This window comes from Fistularia commersonii, chromosome 34, assembly GCF_037954325.1.
Source record: "Fistularia commersonii isolate RoL2024-O1a breed Wild chromosome 34, RoL_Fcom_v1.0, whole genome shotgun sequence".
In the NCBI taxonomy this organism is placed as follows: domain Eukaryota; kingdom Metazoa; phylum Chordata; class Actinopteri; order Syngnathiformes; family Fistulariidae; genus Fistularia; species Fistularia commersonii.
In genome coordinates, this window is record NC_141317.1 from 8,133,623 (window position 1) to 8,149,784 (window position 16,162).

At 47.4% G+C, this 16,162-nt stretch overlaps 1 protein-coding gene across 4 annotated transcripts in view; it reads left to right on the top strand.

Annotated features, from left to right (window-relative positions):
* Nucleotides 1-16,162, top strand: part of zbtb46 (zinc finger and BTB domain containing 46) — a 68,980-nt gene that overhangs the window by 19,308 nt on the left and 33,510 nt on the right. For all 4 annotated transcript variants that reach the window (XM_086141771.1, XM_086141773.1, XM_086141770.1 and 1 more), the window contains exons 2-3: nt 8,046-8,266; nt 8,434-9,352. In XM_086141771.1, the coding sequence (XP_085997897.1) occupies nt 8,081-8,266; nt 8,434-9,352 (1,105 nt within the window). In that variant the 5' untranslated portion in view covers nt 8,046-8,080. The remainder of the gene's footprint in view (nt 1-8,045; nt 8,267-8,433; nt 9,353-16,162) is intronic.

Consider the following 16,162-nt stretch of genomic DNA (forward strand, 5'->3'; position numbering starts at 1 on the left):
TTATCTTTTGTCTTTGGACTTGATGCGAGCACGGAACCTTGTCTCGCCTTCATTAGAAACCCTCATCGTCCTCGTTTATGCGTACGTACGATCACCGGCGATATCATTAATGGCACAATCAGGGTTACGCTAGGCATTTGTAAATAACAGATCTAAAAATAGGTACAACCGGGGACGGCGCTTTGGAACACAATTAGAGATTTTCCGTGTCTTGACATTTTTACCTGCAGAAACCGCACGGCTCGAGGGACGGGATATCGGTCGACGCAAATGTGTCCGCGCTATTTAATTCGGGCCGTGGATGAACGGTCGCCTCGTCGTCCCCCGACTTTCTGACGCATTTTTTTTTTGTCATTTCTTGCCTCCATGTGTTGTCCACTATTGTCTTTAGTTCCACACCAGTTGTGTGACGGAGATGCCCTCCACACCCACGCGAGGCGCTACGAGGCCCGGCTCTGCGAAGTCGTTCATGGACGCGTGTGTGTGTGTGTGTGTGTGTGTGTGTGTGTGTGGATTCAGATATCTGCATTCCCACCCGCAAAACAAACTCACTTCTAATGTCTGAGAAATTAAATACATGTAGTTATCCTCCATTTGGAATATCATGATGTGGGTTTGTTTTTTTTTTAAATTGAGCTTTTTAGGCACGGTTTAGTGTTCGGTTAAAATTAGTCTTTGTCTTATTTTTCGCTAATTCCTTGATATCACTGGCGGGGGAAACACGACGCGTGAGATGGTGCAAAACAGCTGCACGTTACCTGAGAACTGTAGAATACGTGCAGACAATAAGCACCAAAGGGCTTATAAAATTAATACAATGAAAACAATTTAAGGCCGATAACGTGTTTTAAAAAAAATGTATGATCATGTCAATATCATGGATCAAGAGCTTCTTTGTAACAGGGACATACTTAGTGGATTTATTTTTATGTCTGACATCTGAATATATATTCATATCAAAATCTAGATGTTCATTTTTTTCTCCATATTTCTCTGCAAACATTTCGATTCCTCTTCTGTTTGCTGGATGTTCACTTATATACATATATAATGGTTGTCTGTGCATATTTCTCCTGCAGGATCTCTCTGGGCGTGCGCCTCTGTATTTATGGCAGGCTCAGATATTAGCATATCATGCCAGAAAAAGTCTCTTAATGTCTTTTCAATTGGGGCTAACACTTATTCATTTTGCTGTGATTTGTAAGCGCCTCGCGCAGCTTCCCCCCCCCCCCGTTTGCCTTTTCCGCATAAATTGCCGAGGGTTTTCCGCTACGAGCGACAAATAGAAACATCGTAAGAGGGAACGTGCTGCTTTTTAGCCAAACCGATATCAAATTTGAATCTGGGACGGGGGGGGGATTTCAATGCCAGCTCTTGGCTACTGCGGCCCGACATGCTGTTCGCTCCTCTGTCTTCCTTGTATTCCTTCACTTATTTGTCGAGTCTCGGGCCAGGTTGCGCCGTGTGCTGCAGCACGGAGCGTGACGACGGGTGCTAGAGAGGAGAAAGTTAGTTGTTGTATTGAACTGTATTGAACTGCAATTTGGTGCCGAATAATTTCGCACGATTTAACCCACGGAGATTTCACGCCCGAAAGTCGCCCAGTGATATTTCGACGGGATCGGAGGGGCTCGGGCATTGAACCGGGAACGTTCGGTTCCGAGATAAAACCCGCAAAAACCCTCGGCCGCTGCGCTTGCACGGTCAACGTGGTCTTTTAAACGTGAAACTGAATATGTATGCAAACCTGGCGAGACGATTTTGGAATTTAATCTCGGGTCAAATGAGAGGAGGAACCGGGAGGTGTCGTAGGAAATGTATGGAACGATGCCGGATACCAGAATGAGGGTGTCTTTGCGTCCGCCGGATCGATGCGGTGTTTCTCTCCAACACTGAGAGTCGGGTCGATGAAACCGCATTCAAAGAGATGTAAAAAAAAAAAAAAAATCACTAGCAAACAGCAAAACCGATGGCACTAATGTACAATTTACCGAGTTCAACAAGTTGTGGTCACTCCACTGTTTATTTTTATGTCCCAAGGCTGATAATGGGCTACATTTATTTATCTCTCACCGCACTCTAACTACAAGCACTAACACGACCGCTCACTCAGTTGGCATGTTCATCCACCTTTTATCAAATAATGAGCAGAATTGTGGCATTTGTTGAGTCGAGGGGTGCAATTTGTATGCAGACTGATTAACTTACAAGCAGCACACTAGCCACTAAATGGTAATTTGCCCTCGACAACTGGAATTCCTTCAGTTCAAAGAGGAAAAGTAAATAGAAGAGTGCGCTGGTGCAAACAGACAGGAAGCAACTGGCAGAGAGTTAATTCTTGTTAACACCGAACAACAGAGGGAAAGTTTTTAGATGTGTGTGTGTGTCACTGTGTGTGTCACTGTGTGTGTGCGTGATCAGATGGCATCACCCCATGCGCGCGTGTCGTCACATCTTCATCCAGCGTGATACCTGGACAGCTCGCAAAATCACAGGGTGAGCCCGCTGTGAAAGCTGTTAAAAAGCGTTAAAAAAAAACAAAAAAAACACCCATACAAACAAAGTATCACTCCGCTCCTGATCCAGAAGGACCTTGTGTTTCGTCTCCTGCGCGGTCAAGGAGGAAGAGAAGTGGCTCGGAGGGACAGGCTGCATTAAGAGAAACACAAGAAGGAAGAACCCCCATTCTCTCACTCCATCACACGTCTCATCACTTTAGCCGTCTGGCCGGAGCCCTCAGTGACTTTGCCGTGATGTGATCGGGACAAACTGGGTGTGATGCCGTGGCGGCTCGGCCGGGCGTGTGCTTTGGTATGCGTTTGTGTATACGGTGACAGGAGCTGTGTGTGTGTGTGTGTGTTTATTTTGAGAAGAAGGGGTCTCTTGATTGTTGATTTTGTGTGTGTGTGTGTAGGGGGGTAAGAAGGACAGTCACTTTTGATTTTGGCTCAGAAGGGTGACAGGGACTCGGAGCTCTGGTGGCACGCTCAACTGAAACGACCGTCTTTGACCACGTTCAAGCGCTTCCGCCGTCGCCCTGCCGATGGATGACGTCTCCTCGGCTTTTTATGTGGTAAAAATTTCGCAGAGGGTTGAAAAGCTTGGTTTTTCTTTTTTGTTTCGTTTTGTTTTTCCGCTCTGCGGTAAGATGGGGCGGCTCTCGGAGGCTGGGGATAAACGGACGAGAGGTTTTTGCGGGTGTTATATAGCGGTGTACTGGTCGCGTAAGGACGGGGTTTCTTTTCGGAAAGGCCTTCGCGGGCCGGAGGGAACGGAATACGTCGAAATGAAACAAACCAATTAGGCAAGCAGACAGTTTAGAGGTCAAAATGTCCTCCATATTAGTTACTCCTCTTTGCCGAACGACTAAATCGGTTTGTCTCTGAGTCTGTCGAAGCGGTAAATCTCATTAACCTCCGCGTTTTGTTGATGATTGTTACATTTGAGGCGCCTTTCAACGTGTCCGCGCGTTTGATCCCGACTGCGCTTTTCACACACCGCTTTACACCACGGGATGAAAACATCTTGTTTTTGCTGAATCTCACGTACAAAATGTGTTGCACGGTATTTTCTTATTGTCCTCTGATCATGTCTGGCCGCGCACATTTGTACTCGTCCAGAGCGGAAATGGGTTTTGAACCAGCGTCCCGAGGAATAGTGTCCATCTTGAGCTGGAATAGAGATATCAACTTTTTTTTTTGGAACGTAACAATTAAAATCTCTTCCAATCGATCCTGGGCCGGGGCTTCAACGTGAACAAGAGTTATCTTGAAAAAAAACCAAACAAAACGATGATTTGGGTGCACCAGGACTAAGCGGGGAAAACAAGATTTGGGTTTACTGGGTGTCGTGACGCTTGGAGTCAAATTGTATGTTATCAGCTCGGCGGATTTATTTCTCATTAATATCAGCTAATATTGAAAATGCTAAGCGACGGAAACGCACCGAAACGCTCCTTCCAGCCGGTGACAGGGTTCAACTGTCTGTCTGCGACTCTGACGTATCATTTGCATTTTGAATAGCAGCCGCTGACAATCCCACGACGGACATTGACCCCGCATTTCTGTAAAGCCAGGGGAAAAAGACAGATATTAAAGCGATTTCTGTCTCTTTTTGTGCACATCTTCTGCATCTTCTCTGCAAACTATAGAGTCCATCCTATAGACTGGGGTTGGCCATACCGTTGAATGTGCCTGTGGCCCTGAAAAAAAGGAGAGGAGCGAGAGCGGAGGGAGTCGCTGTGTCTTTAAAGCACCACGGTTTGTCTCCAAAGGTGAGAGGAGAAGACTCTCAATACCTCCACCAGGGCAACACAGAAAGGAAAGAATATCTCAAGGTTAGACTGGCAATGGATTTTTCTAAGAAATGTGCCAGCCGGAGGGAAAAACACTTCACACGTTAAAAAACACACACACACACACACACATAAAATCTTGCCTTGCAAGACTGTTGGACTCTGTTATTCTGCATTCACGTCCAAGTTTCTTGTTCGTCACGGGTCTTTGTTGATGCGGTTTAAAGACGCATAAATGACCGTGAAAGGTTGTGAATCAGCCTCGCATCGATCAGATCCAGGACGGGGTGTCCGTCTTTCGGAGAGGGCGAGGGCGGCGGCGGCGGCGGTGGCGGTGGCGGCGGTGATGGTGGTGGTGGTGCTTCAGCGGTTGTCACCATCACTCCATCTGCATGTCCACCGCCGTCCATGGGAGAGGTGTGTTTGTCCAAGTGGACGTGGGAGACTCTGTGGATTTATCTGATCTTACAAGCCATCAGGTTGAGCAGAGCTTTGCTAAACATGACCTGAAGTGTGCCGGCCCTGGAGCAAACGTTGCTGTCACCTTGGCCAACCCGAGCTGTCATCTCTCAGAAGGGCCCATGAGAACTGACAGCTGTGGCGTTCCCAAAACAAATCACTGCTGCGTTTGGTAACACTCTGCGTCCCTGCGATTTAGCCCTCGCTAAGATGAGAGCAGGAAAGGCGGCTGCTAATGCTCTGGCTAATGCACTGCTCTGGTGTGTGTGTGTGTGTGTGTGTGTTCTTACTCTCGGCGTGTGTGTGTTTGCTTGGACTTACGCCTCCTTTCTTTGTTGCTTGCCACCTCATTGAATGTTTTAGCATTGCGCTGTGCAAAGCCCGCCATCGTCTCCCTCTGTTTCCACTTTGTTGCCGTCTTCACGCGGGTCCCCGTTGCGCGTTTTTCATTTGTAATCTGTAATCTACCCTGGAGACAATGGGATCCACGCAAATCAATATTCGCGAGCGTAAAAGTGACATAAGGGCAGACGCTATTTAGTACAGATGTAACAGACCTAGCATGTCCTTTCACAGTCCTGTAGCTTAGGTTGATATTGGAAAATGAGAAAAGTGGCGCGGTGGTTTGCGCTTCTGCCTCGCAGCAAGAAGCTCCCTGGTTGGATTCCAACCTTTTCCGTGTGGCGACTCGTGTCCGCGTGGGTTTTCCTCCCGCGGTCTAAAAACATGCGGGAGGTTTACGGGGGCCTCTAAATTGTCCAGGTGGGTAAATTAGAGGGTGAATATTTGCGTGTCTCCGGATGAGGCGTGAATGTTCGGGCGATCTTGTGATCGACCGGCGACCTCTGCAAGCCTGAGCGTAGAATACTCAGTATACATAATGAACGCATAATGAACGAAAATGAGAAAATGCTATTACTTTTGCTGCATCGACTGTAATCGTGATGTCCTAAGATAATCCACCGTTCGACATTTCTTAATGATGCGCTTTCCTTTTGAAATACTGTATATACTGCATATATTGACCATGCCAGTGTACTTATAGCTGTGATCGCTTTGGTTACTTTGTAAGCATCCAGCAGCTTACTTAACCTCAGATAAATACAAATGATGCTGCCAAATAGTAGTCAAGGTTGAAAAACTCTAGGAAGGTGGAAATAAATTGATATTTCTCACCGTTTCTCTACAGATATATAATTAAGAATCGTCATATAGTCAATATTAGCTCTGAGGCGTCACGCCACGCTTGTTAATGTATAACATGTATTTAAATAAACCGATACATCTGGGATTGAGTTGGACTAACTTACAAATTATGACTTTGGAAGGCAAACGATGACAAATCCAATCGCGCCATCGGCCCTGCGGCGCTTATTTGTTTCGGTTCTCTGCAGGTTACCGTCGTGATCAATGCTGCCTCAGCATTATTGTAAAAGGCAAAATTGTCCCCATATTTTAGACTTATGGCAGGCTCACACAAGAGGATAATAGAGCAGATTTTGGGTGGGTTTCAAGTCTCCCCAATTTGGGGTGGTCCCAACTGGAGGCCGGCGCGGGCAGATTATCCGCCCAAATGATCCTGTCGAGAGAGAGCTTTGCAGACATAATGTCAATTTCAGCGACCGCATCGCTGCCTCTCTGGGTTTCGGATTTTTCACGTGAAAAATGTCTGATATTTTCGACTAAAAGCGGCGAAAGCGCCACGGCAGAATAATGAGCGCAAACAGACGATCGCCAGTTCGGGATCGTCGACGCTCAGGTTACGCATGCTAACAGGTCCGTTTCTAATGTTGTCAAACAAACGTCAGCGCCTGCATTCGTCCGCTGTTTAGCATCACTCGCGCGCTCCGAGTTCCACGTGGCGATTCAGAAAACCAGAAGGTCGTCGTCGTCGTCGTCGTTGTTCTCCCCGGTTATCCTGACGCAACGTTGCATTCTTTTTATCCCTTCCTTTTGCCGTCCAACCCCACGACTTCCGGCGGTACCGCTGCGCTCGCTGCGTTCGTCTATGCGTCCCGGAAAACGTACCGAGTTACACCGTGGCTGTCGCTGTTGCCGTGGAGACGAGCCCCGGCTTCGCATCGTTTTGTTTTACCCGTCTCTTGATTCCAAAACATCACGCGTGCAATCGACAATACGACGGCGAGGATTTGGAAAATCATTTTGTTTTCCCCGCAAAAGAATCATTTCAAAACCTGGAGGCTTTTCTGTTTGAACCCAACCTTGTCAAACCCCCGGCGCAGCTGGGGTCTGACTGACTGACTGCTTATTTTGGCAATGAAGAGAATCTAAAATGGGTTTTTGCACATGGCGAGGGTCAGGCGCGGTTACGATGATGATAATAAAAAAAAGTAACGGTAATTCGAATCCATCGGCTCATCGTGGCTTATTGTAAAGGTGGTGATTAGCGCGGAAGATTTGGATCTTCTAAAATGCGGTCAATGAATCCGAGGAGTCGGATCCTCATTCACTTGCAGCTCCACATATTGTCGTTAAGGGTCTTTTCTCTGTAGTTTTTCAACACAAAGAGACAAAAAAAATAAAAAATCCCTCTGTGTGCACAACCTGGACTGAACTCTGTGAGATCAGAAGCACCGGGGTGAAGGTTCAGCGCCGAGTTTTTGTCTCAACTAGACAGTCGATCCAATATGTGCAGTCAAAGTGGAGCGAACGGTGGCTGTTTGTTGATAAATCTAATGGTAAAGTGCTCTGTGCTAAATGAGGTGTTTTTCTTCTTCGCTGTTTTTGTAGCAGTCTTCCGATTTATAAGTGGCATTTGTAATGAGCTTACACGCACACAACACACACACACACACACACACACACACACACACACACACACACACGCCGGACCTGTCAGATACAGTTTAAAACACACACAGATAGTCCTGACTATTTATTACCGGGCTGTTTTTAGACATCAAACTGCGGCAGTTGAGATGTGCCTCCTATTGATGTCATTGTTGTTTTTTTTTTTTTTATTTTTTATTTTTTTTTATGTCACATTCATTACTGAGATCCCCTCACCCCGGCTCGTCTTTCAGTTAGATTAAAATCAAAACGGGGTTCCGAGTTACACGGCTATCAATGTGAGGTGTCGGCCGGGAGGAGAATTACCTGGATGTGGCGCTAAAAAATTGCGTCGTTTTTGATTAAAAGTCACCGAGCAACACGGATCGGACCTTTTTTTTTTTTTTTTTTTTTACCGTAACTCCGGCCGCGTGTTGGCGAGGTGTTTGTCCAAAATGACAGCTGAAATGAAATCACCGTGTCTCGTCTTGTTTCTCGGCAGACTTTTGGAAGAGAGGCTTTTGTCCAGCTACACAGATGAACAACAGGAAGGAGGACATGGAGATCTCCTCTCACTACCGCCAGCTCCTCAGAGAGCTCAACGAGCAGAGGCAGCACGGCATCCTCTGCGATGCCTGCGTCATCGTCGACGGAAAGATCTTCAAGGCCCACAAGAACGTGCTCCTCGGCTCCTCGCGCTACTTCAAGACTCTTTACTGCCAGGTAGGGGAACTGTAAAAACCGCGGAGGGCGTAACACGGAGTCGAGCGATTATTATTTGTGGAGCGTGTTATTTTACGCATGTGCCGCTTTCGCCGGTTTTATAGCCGTGCGTATTTAAACCCGTCTTTTCTCCCGTCGCCTGAGCGCGCCTTCTCTTAACCCTCCAGGTTAAAAAGGGAGCAGAGCCTCACCACCAGACAACCGTTACTCACCTGGACATTGTCACGGCAACGGGCTTCAAAGCGATCCTGGACTTCATGTACTCGGCGCACCTCGCCCTCACAAGTAAGAACGTGATTGAGGTCATGTCAGCCGCCAGCTACTTGCAAATGACAGACATCGTGCAGGCGTGCCACAGCTTCATCAAGGCCGCTCTGGACATCAGCATCCGCTCCGAGATGACCGACGAGCTGGCCGACTTCGAGATGGGCGCCGTGGCGGCGGCCAGCATGGGCGGAGGCTCGGCGGCGGGCGCCGGGGGAGTGGGTTTAGCGGGAGCCGGGGGAGTCGTCGCGGGCGGAGGGATAGTAGGAATGGCCTCCGAAGCGCTGGCGTCCATCATGTCTGGTCGCAGCACCTCGCCTTGGCTGGCTCGCCGCACCAGCCCGGCCAACTCCTCTGGGGACTCCGCCATCGCCAGCTGCCACGAAGGAGGCAGCACTTATGGCAAGGAGGACCAGGAGCCCCCCAAGAGCCACGAGAGCCAGGAGGAAACTTGCCACGATTCCCAGCCCTCCTGGCCGCACGACTACCGGCCCGTCACCGTCAAGGAAGAACAGGTGTCCCCCGCCTCCTCCTCTCATCCCCGCGACAACCCCAGGGGGGCCACCCAAAGCCACGGGGACCAGGGGCCGGCGGGGCCCGGCGCGGGGGGAGACGGGGCCTGGCAACCCCTCTCAGGGTCGGGGCGGAGGAAGAACAGGAAGAACAAGGACACGGTCAGACATATCACGCAGCAGGCCGAGAGGAACTGGGACAGGGACAGAGACCGGGACAGGGAGAGAGACCGGGACAGCAGGCCGGGATCTCCTCTGCCTTCCATGCTGGCCATGGCTGGATGGAGTTACAACGGACAGGACATCCCAGGTGAGCTTTGTCAAGCTTCGGAAATGATTTTGCACTTTTCACCTGGTTTTGATGCCCCCCCCACACACACACACACAAATTAGCTTTATCTGTAATTCGATTTGTAATCGTTGCCTCCGAATCAGTCTGGATAAGGTGCGTCGTTCGCGATCTTAAAGCCGAACCTTTCCTGTATCTGGTGTCGTGCTGTGCGCCGCCTGTAAAACAGCTCTGTTGACTTTTATCGAACTCGGGTTCAGCAGAGTGTGCGGGGCACTCAGCAGCGCACAGGTGCTTTATGCTCTGATGCTAAAAGTGTACCAGTAGAAAAATGACCTCTTTTTCTTCCTACGGGGGTTAAGATTAGCTGGCATCAACTCTAACGTGTCAGGCCTAAGATGATTATCTCAAATCTTGGAGGTGTGAGGTGAAGCCTGGGTAAATGCAGATAGATAACACAATGCTCCTCTTACTGTGGTTTATGTAACACACACACACACACACACACACACACACACACATACATACCCACGTAAACAAGCAAGATGCACACGAGCGCATTCCAGCTGGAGTTGGTGCTCCGCTGTTTCGTAAATATCTTTACTCCGTCTTTGGAAGAATCCATAGATACGAGGGTGGGGGTTCATAACTAATTCCGATGTAACAGAACCATGTTTTGTTTTGAGGTGGGAAATTGCAAAGCAGCAACTATTTACATCTGTCTTTTCCACGGGAGGGGCTTCTTCCAGAGCTTTCTCTCACCTAGAATGGAAAAGTGAGCTGAGAGTACGGAAAGCGTATGTTGTTGCACCTTGTAGAGATTGCAAAACCTCTGGAGGCACATGGTTTACCTGATTTTGGGCTGTATAAACAAATATCTACTGGAGTTCATATTTGATCGGGTCGCCTTTCAATAGAGGTTCGGCTGGATCTTATTAAAATTAAAATAAATTAAATGTAGACGCTTCAGTGCAAGCAACATGACTAATGTTGCTAATGTGTAGTAATGTTAATTGTGTTGTGATTATTTCTGAAGGTTGAAAGTGTTTTTGACAGACTGCCTGCTTCCGCTTAACGGTTACACATGCATATGTAAACAACTCTCTCTGTTAGACACACACACACACACACACACACACACATGCACCAACTAGGTAAAAGTCTGGTCACCGTAGCCCCGTGACAACCATATACTTTCAAATTTTTTGAACCCAAACCATTTTCAAGCAACTCGTTGCTGTTTACAAACAGAATCCTCTTCTTTATCAGTATGTATGTGTGGGTATGTGTGTGTGTGTGTGTGTGTGTGTGTGCGCGCGTGCCATGTTTCTCTCCATTTTTACACGAACCTGTGGGTGAGTTTGTGTGCGGTGGGAAAGTGGGGGCGGGGTTGAGATGAGAGCTGTGAAAGGAGAAATGCACTGTGGAAGAAGCATGTTATACAATGCTACTTTAAAGTGACATCAACATATATCCATAGAAATGCTTATATTACTGATGATTTATATACGGTTCGTGCAATGATACATTTTAAAATGTCTCCGCGTACCCCGGCCCGCTACCTATGCGTTGTAAGCGTGCGGGATCGGATGTGTGTGCGTGTGTCCGCAAGCTTATTATGTGTGTATGCGTGCATTTATGTGCATCTGCACACACCCGCGTGCGTGCACCCGCGTCCTGGGGGCCCAGGGCGTCGATAGTTAGATCATTAAAAGTAAGAGAAGCTAATCCTGGGTGCATTAAGGGAGTTGGCTGTGAAATGGGCACACACGTCGCGCAGCTAAAGAAAACAGGATAATTGAATTGACCTGGGTCACTGCGCGGATTACCAGTGTGTCCTCGCCATCCCAGGCTCCTCCCACTCTCTCTGGGGTTTAGGAAAGGACCTCTGGATAGGGTGAGAGGAGGGAAAAGGGAAGAAGTGTTCAGGAGGGAGCGGCAGATGCGAGGGGGTAAGGGGAGAGGGAATAAGAGCGACTAAAAAGGATAGACGGAGAGGACAGCGCATCCGTACGGGCTTAGGAGGGTTTGTCTGCTTAGCGCTGAGCGTCCTAAGTCCTAAGTCAAACCTGTCCAAGTACATCTTGTCCTGAAACACACACACACACACACGTGCATAATGATTTGCACCTGCCAAGCACGCCGCACGCGTTCGAAACCCCGTCGGAAATTTAAATGTGTCCGATATCCGTGCTTTTCTCCTCTAGTGTCAGGGGGAGTCTGGCGTTGCTGCCGGAGTGGACGCACTCGCTGGGAAAATTTCCTGCCACTGTCAATGAGGTTTGATGACCGGCCTCAGGATGGAGCAGGAATGAGGGAAATAATAATAATAACAATTATCAACTTATTGATCCTGAAGTTTCATCTTGCCATTTAGCAGGAAAAAAATACGTTGATCTCCGTATATCACTGTTTGCTAGTATTTATCCGGGAAGCCGTGTCTGCAGGGGTTTTAGAGGCCTGCAAGCTCAAACACCAGTTCAGGAATTATTCTTCCCTTCGACGTCACAAAGTCTTGCAACAGATATCTTTCAGTGTGAGAAACCCACTGACACAAGCAAGGGTAAAAAATACACAGGATCTATCCGGGATTACGGGTTCCTGCACTTAAGACTTAAGTCTTAGTAAGTCAAGGATTTTGTCACCTGCAGTCGGAGATCCGAATCGAATGCTCTGGCATACGGCGGAACAAGAGAATTATGGAGCGCCGTCCACTTCTATTTGGGGTAACTTATTACAAGCGATTTACACTGCAAAGAGTTACCGCAGTGTATGTTTTTTTACATTTTTTTTTACCATTTTTTTTTTCCCGCTCATCCCGCCCTCAGGTTAGAGCCTGGGCGAGAGGCGGGGTTCGCCGTGGACCGCTCGCCGATCCGTCACATGGCCACGCAAAGAGACGAAGCACCGACGAATCAGTCATTCGCACGTCTTCAATTCACCCGACGCATATTTTTGAGCTGTGGCGGGAAACCGGAGGAAACTCCCGCGGGGGGAGAACATGCGTTCAGAATACACCGCAGCCAAATGCATTTTGCTGGATCACCCATTTTAAAGCTCACCAGATCGAAGCGCAGAGTTCCAGACTTGGCAAAAGCCCCACCTTTTAGATTTCGGGCTCCTTAAAGCCATTAAAAAGTCGGCGGTGGACATTTCACGGTACTTTGGTCCAGCGTTGCAGGTGTTTTTGCTTACTTACGCCATCCTGCAGCATGTTTTGCAAGGTAGCTCGGAGGATGTTCATGAATTACCCGCCGAGCGCGATGCCGGAGACGACTGCTCGGCGGTGCAGATTGTGATCGTGTCTTATTGAGAGGATGGATGTCCTGCTCGGGCGATTTCATCCGACCCGCACAAGCGAGGTTCCCGTATGAGGCGGTTACCTCGGAATCAAGGGAGTGCTTTTATAGCCCCCGCAGCTCGTGTTCAAGGCCGCCCGGCGGCGGAAACGGACAGCGGTCCGGCTTCGGTCACCGTCACCCGTGCAGACACGTTAAATTTAAAATTACCGGTAATTTCATTTCAAAACTTGGACCATCACCGGAAACCTATTAAGAAAATGTTGGGTTTAAACCAGGCAAAGGGCCATAAATATAGTTGATGGATTCCCAGGACCTGATTTGAGCTCTAATTTCAGGGCATTAAATATTCTCTCTTTTTTTCCTCTATTTAATTTATTTATTTTTTGGCATTATCCAGCACCTTCCCCGTTCATTTTTCACCAGCGTGGAGATAAATGATATGAAACATATGAAGATAGGCCAGCCTGTACAATAATGTCTAATGCTCTTAAATATGATAAATGAATGAGTCAAAACAACTAATTCCAGTAGGGTATGGGCTGCATCAAGGGTATGACAGAAATAAAATATCCATTCATTGCTGTGCGTGGGTGTGTGTGCGTGCATGTGTGTGTGTGTGTGTGTGTGTGTGTGTGGAGGTTAATTATTATTCACAAAGTTTTCCAGCAATGATTCATCCTGTTGCATCTTGCTTTTTAAAAAGAAAGCGGCACACTCTTTTGTTTGGCGGGTTTAAAACCAACACGGACTCCACCTGAGGATGATCCATTCCTCCCGCTCTTCTGTGCCACGAACGCACCTTCGCCGATCCTCCGAAAACACAGCCGACAACCGTCTTATAGTTAGGGATAGGCTAACCCCTAGTTATGCTGCCTTAGGCTTACTCTGCTGAGGGATATCCCATGATGCACTTCTCTCATTCCTCCCACTCTTCCTATCCCGTCTGCACTCGCATCCCTTCATCAATGCACGATAGCAACCTCACATCTTCTCCAGAGTCCCTGAGCGCTCTCATTTCGCAGGTTCCCAGGGGACCTGGCTTGATCTGCTGCGCCGTCTAGTCAGACGTCCACCGTTGTTGTTTCTCTTATTAATATTAAAGCTATTCTGCTATTTCAGCTACTAGCATGTAGCTGTTAGCATTACTGTTATTAGTAGTAATACAGGGGTGGGCAATTACTTTGGCTGGCGGGACACATTTCTTATTTTATTTTTATGCACGGGCCAACTTGGTATCGTGCAAATTGAAATTTTTGATTTTGTTGACGTTTTATTTCAACTTTAAAATCATGAATGATCATATAAATGTACTGACATTATTTTGTATGTAATCATCCATACAAAATGAAACATAAGGAAAAGTTTCTAAATTCAATATTGATTGAAAATACTTATCAAAATATTCAAAGACAGTAGTTTGGCGGGCCGGAAAAAATATGGATCGCTCTTACTTTCTATATTTCTGTTGTTTTCCACCCCGACCGGTCGAGGCAGAAGGCCGCCCGGTCTGAAATCGACTTAAATCGTCAGCTCTGAAAGACGGATCGAATCTCACACCTCACACAAAGACACTTTCTGCGGGTACAGTGCCAAACGGGAGACGCTAAACTCTATCAAAGCGCATGAAGAAGTGGCACAGGCCGTAACCCGGTGACGGGAAGCCCACCTTCGGAAACGCGTCGCTCCACTCGTCGATGTTTCACTTTCTTTGGCGGTGCTTGAGGTCTGCGCTTCTTCTCTGTCAGCAGGGTTAAGTAAAAATTAACAGAACTATTTGAGTAACGGCACGGATGATGGAGCGTCGGCTATTACATTTTGGGGGCAGATCTGGACATTTCATTAATTTTTCAGGGGAAATATCACACGGATCTTGGCAGGAGTTTGCACACTGATTGCCGAGCCTGGTTTAAGAATGCAATGCGGGCTATAAATAAGAGGGATGGGGGGACAGGCTATTGAGTCGGTGACTCGGGTTCTCACTTGCCGAAAGTAATAACGCATTTCATGTCATGACTTAAATTTAAAATCAACTGATCCCCCAAGGCTGCATTTTAAACGACCGAGGAGGAGTTTTTTTTTTTTTTTTTTTTTTTTTTTTTAATGAAAATGTGAACAAATGTAGCGGTAGAAAAAAAAAACTCATGACGTCACTGATTTTCGACGGGTGATTTGTTTCTTCTTAAATGAAATAAATTCCTCCTCGCACCCGAGCGCGTCCGGACCGGGTGCGCTTTTTTTCTTTGGGCAAAACAAAGTTTAGAAATCTGAGACCGTCTGTAAAAATCCAGACCATAAACCACCGTGAAGTATTGTCCTGCATGCTTTTCTCGCTATGTAATTGTGCCAGCTAGTCACAGCGGGAATGAAAAAAAGTAACCCTGCCTTCTGCATTTTATATTCTTTATAGGTATTTCTTATTGTAGCAGAATTACAGGAGGACAATCTGGACGCCGGTGCGTTTTGATTCTCACAACAAAACCCTGATTTGGGGCCTTTTGTTGAATTTTAAAATAGCGACGGCTGAAGTCTGGCTGTTGGTTTCTGCGAAACGGCATGTACGTATAAAGCAGAGAGGGCACCTTCAGTCTGAGATTAGCTTAATTGCTTCATTCCTTATTGATGAGGAGTGCTTAGTCTCTCTCTCTCTCTTTTTCTCTCTCGTTTAACTTGATCCCTCTGTCTGTGTGTGCATGCGTTTGCCGTATTTTGCAGCTACAGATGCCAATATGACATATAATGCAGGGGATGCGGGTTGCCTGACTGAGGATTCCGCGGGATTATTCTGTAATATAAGGATAGTAAATGGCCACGCGAAAGCTGCACAATGTCAGCGTGGAAATGCTGTGCGTTTATGTCGACGCCGACCGGCTGCGGGATTTAGGACTTGATTTCTTTAGATCCCCCTCCCATGCAAACATCCGCTGCGGCCATTTGATGTTGTAATTGAGGCCGTTAGCACGCCGCTCCCTCTCGCGCGCCATCCCGTCGTTTCCGCGGCTCACCTTGTCAGCTGACACAAATATTCCGGATCTCAAACTCAAATAACTGACGGGGAATAAGCGCGCGTCGCGATCATGTGATCGCGGGCTTATATTTTGTCAACGCGGCATGCTATATTAGAGCTGACAATTTTCGAGGAAGAGAGTTTTAAATAGTACCTACCTCCGCCTGCCTATGCTGTAAACCTTTAAATAATTACCTGAAATTATTTTTAGTTTGGTCTCCGCTGATTCTTTCTGACCCGGATTAAACAAAGCTGCTGAAAATCAAAGGAAATCTCCGTCAGGCTGGTTGGAATTATTCAGTATGTTCCTCATTAATGCACGTCGGCACCGGGCGCCTGTTTTCGCGGAATCTTGGAGTCGAAGTCCGTCAATCAGCCGGGCGATTGTCAGAAATGTAATTCTGAAAGCTCGCCGTCTGGATTGGTGGCCTACGGACTGTTCCGTCATGCAAATCCCACAATTTGAAGAGCTTTTTCATGTTCGAACACCGAATCGGGTGATTCTTAGAATGCAGAATTAAATGA